The sequence below is a fragment of the Micropterus salmoides genome, unplaced genomic scaffold, assembly GCF_014851395.1.
Source record: "Micropterus salmoides isolate LMB-PRFRI ecotype aquatic unplaced genomic scaffold, ASM1485139v1 Ms_hic_scaffold_7, whole genome shotgun sequence".
Classification (NCBI taxonomy): domain Eukaryota; kingdom Metazoa; phylum Chordata; class Actinopteri; order Centrarchiformes; family Centrarchidae; genus Micropterus; species Micropterus salmoides.
The window spans coordinates 16440456-16451825 of NW_024044459.1; the positions used below are offsets into that span (position 1 = coordinate 16440456).

At 38.3% G+C, this 11370-nt stretch overlaps 1 protein-coding gene across 2 annotated transcripts; it reads left to right on the forward strand.

Moving 5' to 3' along the window:
- Window positions 1–320: 320 nt before the first annotated feature.
- On the forward strand, window positions 321–11370 carry LOC119892093 (zinc finger protein 239-like). 2 transcript variants are annotated; one of them, XM_038704188.1, is made up of 2 exons: window positions 321–605; window positions 9812–11370. In XM_038704188.1, the coding sequence occupies exons 1-2, from the start codon at window positions 599–601 to the stop codon at window positions 10636–10638; spliced, it is 834 nt and encodes a 277-aa protein (XP_038560116.1). In that variant the 5' UTR covers window positions 321–598; the 3' UTR covers window positions 10639–11370. The 2 variants fall into 2 exon arrangements, with proteins under 2 accessions (XP_038560116.1, XP_038560115.1); XM_038704187.1 differs by lacking the exon at window positions 321–605 and adding an exon at window positions 9139–9440.

An 11370-nucleotide genomic window follows, 5' to 3' on the forward strand; every position in this document is an offset into this window, starting at 1 on the left:
TGAGGCTTAGTAATCAACCAGAGATCACATAGAAAAAATTTTAATCGTGAGGTGCCAAGAGATTCTCACCCCTATCTTAGTGGCATGAAGGAGTAGGCTATATTTTCAACAATTACATTAAGGTTTGCTAAACATGTTCCGTTTTGTTCCTTCAACGACTGCATTAGGCTACTCATTTTTCTCTTAACAACAATATTTCTTTGAAACAATACATTTTTGACCTTTTAGTACCTTTTGTACACTACACTTATGTGAGTGAATTGTGAACTGTTATTAGCCACTACTACTCACTTCCACTGTCGGAACATAACAGTGTGACACTCACCGGAAGTAAACAACACAAGCGCTAGTAGCGTTTACCTGCAGGCGTGTTGAAGTAGCTGGACGAAGATATTGTTGTCGTAACTCCACTGATAATTTTATCTGTATTAAACATCAATGTCTTCATTTGAGTGTTTGAGGGAGTTTGTGAACGAGCGAATCTGCCGCTGCTGAAGAAATATTCGGAGTTTTTAAGAAAACTATCATCGAGTACGAGGAAGAGATCGACCGTCAGCGCAGACTGCTGGTTGCTGCTTGCAGACCCATACAGATACTCATGATAGGTGAGTATTATTAAAACGTTCATTGTTTAATAACACAAACTATGTCTACATACATAGTGCAAGCGGGAAGCTTCACCGGTGTTTCGGTTTAACAAGTGGCCCAAATGGGAATATTTAAAATTCAGAATAAGAAACTTTTCGATCTCGTGTAGTAAACAATTGAAACAATCTGCCCTTTTAGAGGAGACTGATTTGACAAGGGGGATAAATCTTTGCTGTAACGTTAATAAACCCACACTTACGGATTCTGACAAAAGAAAACTACTTGCACTACAAACCAAATTAGACAATATTTATACAAGTAAAGCAAATGGAGCCTTCATCAGATCCAGAGCAAAATGGATCGAGGAAGCAGAAAGAAACTCTTGTTATTTCTGTAGATTAGAGAAACCCCGCTGGGAAAGAAATAACACAGGAACACTGGCATTAATGAAAATGAGTGCTCTGATCCTAAAAGTATATCCAATTAAATTTATTCCTTTTACAGCATATTTCTCAGCTGACAACAGAGGCCTTCTTTAATAAAATCAGAGGTTTTATTGCCCAAATAAATGAGGACTTCCAGAATACATGTGAGTCAGAGATCACATATAATAAGCTTGAAAAATCCTTGCAGTGTCTAACTTTTATAAACATTTCTGGGAGCATATCAAAGCACTTCTATTTGAAACACTCAACGCTCAGCTTTAAACAACTGGTCACTTCACGGACATTGAGGCAAAATGTAATTGTTCTCATTCCAAAACCAAAGATCCCAAAATCTTGGACAACTGGAGAAAAGAGGGTCTCCCTCAAATAATAAGTGACACTGAATTGGGATTTATGAGAGGTAGAACAATAGACAATAACGTTCGCCTTGTCCTTGATTTACTTGAATACAAAGAGCATATAAAAGGACGATGGCTTTATTCTCTTTTTGGATTTTTATAAGGCGTTTGACACGGTTGAATACCCCTTTATTTTTAAGGCTCTGGAACTCTGTGGTTTTGGGGAAACATTTAGAAACTCTATAAAATGTTTTTTATAGCTCAGTGTCTCTCTCAGGTGGCGCTACGCCTTCGCTTGGAGGTATAAAACAAGGCTGCCCCATCTCACCCTCACTCTTCATAATCACAGCTGAAATGCTGTCAATCCAAACAGTTTAATGTCTTTGATAACCACATAGTTATAAGTCAGCTGGCTGATGACACAACTCTGTTTCTTAAGGGTTGAGCAAGTCCCAAAGGCTACTGAAACCATAGCCTCTTTCTCAAAAGCATCTGGGTGACAACTGAACTTGAGGCAGCATATGGCATCCCTATTAAAACTACTGTCAAATACTTGGGTATACACACAAGTTGAGTGAAACCTTAAAGATACGGAACAAAATGGATGAATGTAAATCAAGATTAGATAGATGGTTAAATAGAGATCTTTCTCTTTTTGGTCGCATCTATATAACCAAAATGAAAAGTCTTTCACGATGCCTTTACCGAGCCTATTCTCTGTCAATCCCCAACAAAGCTGCCAAAACCATCAATACATAAAACTTTGATTATCTAAAAAAAAGCGACTATAGTGAAAGACTATGAAGACGGTGGGCTACAAGCTGTAGACTTTGATTGTATAAATGGAACCTTAAAGACTAAATTGTTAAAATCCTTTCTAGCAAACCATGGAAGCTTCTGGTATTGTGTCTCCAGGCAATTGTTTCAGAAAATTGGAGGTATTGATTTACTTTTACGCTTTGACTGTGATGTAACTGTAACTATACAGTGTAACTATGGAGTTACTATAAAACTGCAGTCCATTCACAAGTTCTGTTATATTGGAAACTACTGTACAAACACAATTTTACTCCCCATGATGTACCCATTTGCAATTGCAGATTCATTCTCTTTAGAAATAAGTGCCTGTATTTCAATGAACGATGGAAAATAATATTTGGTCTGTCACCCATTTGCGTGACATCTATGGAAATGTTTTATCTTTTGAAGACTTTGTTACAAAATTCAATTTTCAGTGCAACCATAAACATTATGACAAGGTTGTCCAAAACGTCCCATCTGCTTTCTTTCTGATGGTAAAAAAATGCACAACCTCATACGTTCAACCCCCCTCATCTTCCTTCATTGATGATTAGTGGTCACCAGTTCGGTAATAAGACTTTGCAAAACAAAGTGTTCCGTGATGTCTTTACTCTTACTTTATATCCAGTGCAACACAGCCGAAACTATCATTGTTCTTTGAAGAAACTATGTACAGATTTCTTAAAGTTACCTTTATTACCAAAAGCTAAAGAGCTTCACTTTAAAGTATTTAATGACATATATCCTTAGAGAAACCTCCTCTCACGTAGATTTAACTATGATCCAACTAACTGAATATTCTGTGATGAGGACATAGAGACCACAGATCATTTGTTTTTCTTCTGCATTTACAGTAACACATTCTGGTGTGACATGTATGATTGGCTCGAGGTAACATTACATTTGGAATTATAACGAAGGACAAAAACTATGAACTGCTTTTAAACTCATTAGTTATCTTGGGTAAATTATTCATCCAGATCTGTCTTCAAGAAAGAATTTACATTGTACTACAAATCCCTGTTGTTCATGAAGAGGAAAACAGCAAAAAAAACTTCTTAATTTTATTGAAATGAAAATTAACTGAAGCCCATTAATCAATGTTTTGTTACTATGTTTCTTTATCCTCATTTATTTTATTTATTGTTTATTATTTTTATTATTATTTTACTTAATTTTGTTCCTTAAAGTTGTTTTTGTTATCCTACATGCTCTGTTCCTTGTTAGCGCTGCATTTATTTTTATTTTTACTTTTGACTATGCCAGATATTGTTGTAAATTGTATAAAAAATAATAAAAAAAAACAAAACAATGGGTGACGTCACAATAACTACATTCACTTCTTTTATACAGTCTATGGTATCATGTTCCTTTTGTTCTCTGTCCCTCCAGAGCTCCCACAGCAACATGTCTGTAAGGAGGAAGAGGAGGTTCTCGCTGACCAGCAGCTCTGTATTGAGGAGAGGAACTCCAGTCTGGACCAGGAGGACCCAGAGCCTCCACAGATTAAAGAGGAACAGGAGGAACCCTGCAGCAGTCAGGAGGGAGAGCAGCACGTACTGAAGCAGGAGACTGATGCCTTTATGTGGATTCCTGCTTATGAGGAAAGTGACCATAGAGAACCAGAGCCAAGCAGAGACCACCAGCTCCTCTCTCACAACTCTCATGTACCTGAGAGCCAAGATCAGACAGGAGGCAAGCATGAAGACTCAGGATCAACTAGAGTAGCAGAATCAGAGCCACAGAGAGAGAGACCTCACAAAAGTGAAAGTTACAGTAACAATGTATACAACTCTCTCAGGTCAGACTTTAACTCTAATGCTCACATACGTAAAACACTTTTCCCATGTGATACTTGTGGGAAAACATTCCATTGGAAGTCCTGTTTTAAAATACATTTAAGATCTCACACAGGTGAGAAGCCATATACTTGCAAAACATGTGGGAGCGCATTCAGTCGTAGTGATCAGTTGACAGTTCACATGAAAAAAGTCCACAAAGGTGAGAAGCCATACCTTTGTAAGACCTGCGGGCAAACATTCATAACCATATACCAATTGAAAAGGCATAGTGTAATCCACACACATAAACTGGTATACAGCTCTGACCTGCTGACAAACTTAAAACACACGTCTTGATAGAAAAATTTAATTTTAGTTTCCGGGGAAACTGCTTTTGGGAAACCTTTCAAACAGAATAGTACCTTGAAAAGCCACATAGAAACCCACACTAGTGAGAAGCCATTGCTCTGCAAAGATATTTTGATGCGATGTCTCAATTGGCAAGGCATAAAAGAGATGATTCACTTCCGGTAGTTTGTGGTCAGAACACATGAAAACTCACAGAAGTAAGGAGCCACATAATTACACAGGAGAAACCATCTAGCTTTGTGCAATTTTTGTTGTACAGTGAGGTCATTGTTTCTGCAAATGTTTGACCTGTTACATGATTATTTTAGTTTTTACTAATTTTATTAACTACCGCAGAGCTGAATGTTGAAGCTGAGAAACGCTCTCTTTTTTTTTTTGTCTGCAGGATGGCCTCTAATTTTACAATTTTAGGTATTTTGTGATGGTGTTAACTTGATATAATTCTTTAGAGGTGACACAAAAACACATATCATACATGATCAGACTAAGCAGTACTGAATACAATGATCAGTTCCCAAAGGAAAGTTTTGTACAGTGATAATGTCAGAATACCAGATTCACAAGTCTAAATCTATACATTCATTAAGGCTGCTGATGGTTGTGACTGACAGCCAAAGTAAAAGTAGTCACATTGAAGAATACTTCTCTTCAGAGTGTTAAATTATTATATGCCAGAGGTGTTTTAATATTGCAGCTCACCGGCTGGAGGTTGTGTAAAAGCATGATTTGATATTGTTTGGAAAGTCGAAGTGTCTCAAATTGAACAAGCAGATATGCAGTGGTGGAAGTACTGTTCTTATGTACAACATTTATTGTTCTCAAATGACCAAGACTGCGTGTACATTCCACACCGATATATAAAAGACATCCAATAAAAACACCTATTTTGAGGTATATGTTCTTTGATTACTTTCAGTTTGTCACATAAACTTAGACTTTACTACATTTCACTTTTTAGACCACCGCATTTACTTAAGAGCTAGTTAATTTGCTGACTAAGATTTTATATATAAAAGTATTATTATTGTTAAACTTGTTAAACTACCCATCAGTATGTGAACAAGGTAAATAATCTAATGGCTCCACCTTGACCAGTAACACTGACAGGGATAATTGTACATGAGTACTTTCATACGTTCATACTTGGTAGTAATCTTGACAAAAGTACTACCGGAACAAAATATTTTAAATACATGGGACTATTCAAGTCTGTGTTATTGCTACTTTTACTCAGTTTTCTTAAGTTGTTACACTCCAGCTGTTGTGTTTTTTTTATTTATTTAAAATAACTGTCTATTGCTTAATTTCCATGTGAAACGAAGCGAGACAAATGCACAACCCGAACTGAAAGCGGAACGAAAAGCCAACTCACTTTCACTGCCGGAGCTTAACAGCGTGACACTCAACGGAAGTAAACATACAATGGTAGTGAAGTGCATGCATGGAATAATCAGGTAGGCAGTAGTTTCATTTGTAATTAAGCAACAAATGGGTGTATCGCTTATGGATCAGCAGCAAAAACTTCATTAAAGAAGTTGGAGGTGGTGCAAGCTCAAGCCTTGAGTGGGGCTGTAAAATCAACTCCTGTGTCTGCTCTTCAGGTTGAGGTGGAGGAAATGCCGCTGAATATTAGATATAAACAGTTAATGATGCACTACTGGGTAAATCTGCAAGGGCAGTCTGAGGATCGACATCCTACAACAAAGATACATCTCCCATGTTGGGAGAGTGAAAGGGCCAAACAAGGGTGTTTTGCATGGAAATGTGAGGAAATAGCTGGAGACATGACATTAAGTCAAGGAAGATATATCCCTACAGTGCCATTATCCGTAACACCACCCTGGATGTTTCCTTCAGTGTTAGTTGACTTATATTTTCTGGGGAAAATGCAGGGTCAAAAAGGTTGTGGAAATATTGCAGTATTGGTTGAAGATAGGTTACAGACACTATATCAAACATTTTCCAGGTATATACAGATGGATCCAAGGATCCTAATACAGGCAGAACCGGTTTTGCTTTCAGTATTCCTGCCTTACATGTTTCTGTTAAAAGAAGGACATCAGATAATTTATCCGTATATACAGTCGAGATGTTGGCAATTGTAACAGCATTACAGCGGATAGAAGAATTACAAATTAAAAAAGTTATTCTGCGTAAAGACTCATGCTCTGCATTAATCTCACTGCAGTCATTTACATCTCACAGCAGGCAAGATATGGTTAAAGAGATCTATGAAACGTACAGAATTAAAAATATGAACATGCTGATAACATTTATGTGGACCCCAGCTCACAGAGGGATCTTGTGCGTACCACTCAGTAAATCTGAAGCCAAAGGAATAATCAAAAGAAACATCATTAAGGAGTGGCAGAACAGCTGGGATACAGGAAATACAGGGCGACATCTCTATACGCTACAGCAGGATGTGGGCACAGGAAGGACAGCTAGAAGAATCAATAAAGAGGAGAATATCTTGACAAGGCTGAGGGTAGGGCATACTAGACTTAATAAAACACTGCACCTAATAAACAAGCACCCTTCAGGATTATGCGAACACTGTCAAATGGAGGAATCAGTAGAACATGTAATTCTTCACTGTCAAAAATTCTCTCGGGAACGAGAAACATTAAGGAGGGAAATCAGTAAGCTTGGACAGGAAGAATTGAGTCTAAATAAATTTATTTGGCATTGAGGTAGGGAAACTATTTCATTATTTGAAAGAAACTGGATTGATCAATAGGGTTTAGTGAACAGTGAAATAACTCAGTAACTAATCTTTGTTGTGTTTTGTTTATTTACAGAGGGTAGGTGAGTAAAGCTTAATTTTAATAACACAATAGAGATGAATACGGTTTATATGTGATCCCAATGGTTTAAAGCTATGCTAGTGTTAATTTCTTCCCACCTCAGCATGTTTTCTTTACATCACAGTAACTTATCTTTTCTTCTCTGTCCCTCCAGATCTCCCACAGCAACTGTACAGCGCAGAACCACAGAAGAAATGTAACAAAAAAAGAAGTCACATAAATAATATACACGACTGTACCAGGTCAGATTTTAACTGCAATACTCGCAAAGGTAAAAAAAACAAAATAAAATCCGATGTGATACTTGGTGGGAAAATATTCCAGTTTAAAATACACTTGAGAACCCACACAGGTGAGAAGCCATATACTTGCAAAAAATGTGGGAGAGCTTTCAGTCGTAGTGGTCACTTGACGGTGCACATGAGAAGACTTCATACAGGTGAGAAGCAGTGCCTTTGCAAGACCTGCGGGAAATAATTCTGCACCATGTATTCATTGAATAGAATCCACACACATAAACTGGTATACAGCGCTGACCTGTGCACATAGTGTACATTTTAATAGACTATATTTCAGTTTTCAGATGAGTCTGAAAAAGTGGTTGTTAGGAAAGGATGTTGGTGACCATGGAGCGGCTGTGGTTAGTAAAGAAAAATTAGGGAGCAAACTAGTCTGTTTCACCTGAGGAAATGTTTCTTTGGATTTTCTTAAAATGTATCTGATCAAATAAAACTAGGCTTCAACCTTGCCTTAAACCAGTCGTTCTTTCCTGTTATCTGTGTTCAGTTACAATTTTATAAACCCCTCACACATTTAACAGAAAAAACTATTTTAAGAAGTTTGCTCACCAGTCTTGCTAGCAGTACTGGTGGGGCTGACGAGCTGAATCCAAGGGGAAGGCAGACGTCTTCACACCGACTGATACCATGTCACCACTTAAGGTGAGTTAGTTTTTAGGTGTTCTACCTGGGTACTTTATAGTGGCACAGCATATTTAGGGAATTGCATGGGTCTGGTCTCTTAAAAATTTGGGTTTCCAAACACTTGATTGGTAGGAATTCGGACGAATGTGTAGCATCTCCATGTTAATCTATTGTGACACGCCTCGGCCTTAGCTGACGTGCCACTGGCAGCAGTGCAGATGAGAGAAACACTTTGGGAAGACTCAAGCTATTGTAACCAATTTTATACCTAATGATTGGTCACGTTTCTAAATAACATATGGGATGGATTTTACAGATGCAAAAATGTTAGAAACAATTCACCTCGAGTTCATCTCAAACTGAAACACACTGCACACTTTTTTGATTGGATCAATCGTATCTCGAACTTTTTTATGCCAGTGCACTGATGCAAATCGGTGAATCCCACACAGTAAGTCCCACACAGGGATTTACTCAAATCACATACTTAAAAAACACCTCAGGTTTGTTAAACTAGCATTGTTTTATCCTTTATATGACTGTATTACTCACATTTCTGTAAGCAATTTCTCCCAAATTCACAGATATCATAACTGACTGATCTTGCAGGTCATCTGGATAATCACTATTCGTTTGTTGCTTCTACCTTCATACAAAGTTGCATAAATAAAATCTTTGCCTGAGTTGTCTTATTATGGAAAGTATAAAAAAGATGTTATCTAATTTGATTATCCATCTACCCTCAATTGACGTGAGCAATGTCTCCTTTGAATTAGGGCGGATGGTAACACCTGCTGATGGTTGAGAGGCTTGACAAAAATAACACTGGTCACCTGAATGAATCACAATCACAATATTTCCGTATATTTTTTTTCTTTTGTCACACATATATCTACGGTACACGGTCGGTCGGATGGTTGGTTGTCTATGTCTCTGAACTGGGGACTTGTCCAGTTGGTAGCCCGCCTCTCGCCCATTGTTGGGATTGGCTCCAACCCCAACGCGACCCTGCACGGATCTGGCACGGATCTGGCACGGATAGGGTTAGAGCGTTGAAGATGATGGATGACTTCCACTGTCGGAACTTAACAGTGTGACACGCACCGGAAGTAAGCAACACAAGCGCTAGTAGCGCTAGCTGCATGCATTGAATTAACTGGAAGAAGATATTGCAGTCGTAAGTCAGCTAATTATTTCATTTGTAATTAAGCAACAATGTCTTCAGTTGAGTCTCTGAGAGAGTTTGTCAGCGAACGACTAACTGCAGCTGCTGAGGAAATATTTGGAGTTTTTAGAAAAACTATCGTCCAGTACGAGGAAGAGATCGACCGTCAGCGCAGACTGCTGGATATGGTTTGTAAACCTGAAATACAGTTACACAGGACAGGTGAGTGAAGCTTAATAATAATAACAATAATACCACATCACAGATGAATTCTATTGATATATATATAAAATATGTGACTCAAATTGTTTAAATATATATACTGAACTAATTTGCTCGCATTTCTGCATAACAATTATTTATTAAACAATGACCTCACTGCACAACAAACATTGCACAAAGCTTGATGGTTTCCCCTGTGTAATTATGTGGCTCCTTACTTCTGCGTTAATAAAACAAAACAACATATATATATAATAAAAGTGGCAGTGGTTTAAAAGTGTACTGCTGTTGATTTGCTCTCATGTCTGCATGTTTTCTTTACCATCACAGTGGTACCATGTTCCTAATAACGTTATTCTCTGGCCCTCCAGAGCTCCCACAGCAACATGTCTGTAAGGAAGAGGAGGTTCTCGCTGACCAGCAGCTCTGTGTTCAGGAGAGGAACTCCAGTCTGGACCAGGAGGACCCAGAGCCTCCACAGATTAAAGAGGAACAGGAGGAACTCTGCAGCAGTCAGGAGGGAGAGCAGCACGTACTGAAGCAGGAGACTGATGTCTTTATGTGGATTCCTGCTTATGAGGAAAGTGACCACAGAGAACCAGAACCAAACAGAGACCACCAGCTCCTCTCTCACAGCTCTCATGTAGCTGAGAGTCAAGATCAGGCAAGAGGCAAGCATGAAGACAGTAACAATGTATACAACTCTCCTGTGTCAAAGATTCACCTTATTTCTCACATGGGTAAAAAGTATTTAAAATGTGACACATGTGGGAGAGCTTTCAAGTATGAGTCCCATTTGTATATGCACATGAGAATCCACACAGGGGAGAAGCCATTTTCTTGCAAGGCCTGCAGGAAAAGATTCTTTGACATATCCACATTGAAAAGGCATATGAGAACCCACACAGGTGAGAAACCATATACTTGCAATGCATGTGGGAGAGCTTTCAGTCAGAGTGGTCACTTGACAATCCACATGAGAAGAGCCCACACAGGTGAGAAGCCGTACCTTTGCAAGACCTGCGGGAAAGGATTCTGTATTGTTTCATCATTAAAAAGGCATATAAAAACCCACACAGGTGAGAAGCCGTACCTTTGCAAGACCTGCGGGAAAAGATTCTTTGACATGTCGTCGCTGAATAGGCATAAAAGAGTCCACACAAGTGAGCAGCCATATACTTGCAACACATATACTTGAACATGAGAACAGTCCGCACTCATGAGAAGCAGAATTACACTGCGAAGGTGTTAAAGGCATATAAGCTCACATACAAGCAAGTAGCCATGTATTTGAAAAATATGTGGGAGATGAAGTGAGGAGCCACATAACTGCAGCTCTTGTGGGAAAGGTTTCACTCAAATAATATACTTGGGGGAAAAAAACCCAGAGGATCAATATACACAGGAGAAACCATAGAGCTGAAAATCCTGTGCAGACGTGTTCTACTACTGAATTAAATACACCTTTGCTACATCTCTGTAACTGAATGTATACATTTCATATTGACAAGAGGTTACGATATCTTAGTTAATCAAGTAGTACATTGTCAACAATGTCAAGTTTTGTTGAACTTACCTCGTTTTCTTATGAGTGGATCGTAAACCCCTCTCTGACAAGTGATGTTGGGTCACTTCTGTTGTCATTATTAGGGCAGTGAAAGACTGTTTTTCTGACCTCATGTATTTACATAAGAATAGTTATGTTCAGAGGGAATAAATTATAACATGTAAGAGGTGTAATGTTACAGCTTACCGGCTACAGGTTGTGTTAAAATATGATTTTAAACTGTTTAGTAGGTCGATCAGTGCAGTGGTGCAAGTACTTACTGTATGTTCACATTGATTGTCTTCAGATGGCCAAGATTTCATGTAAATTCCACACAGATATGAACTCTGTAACACTTACAATAAATGAAAAATTGAGGTATGA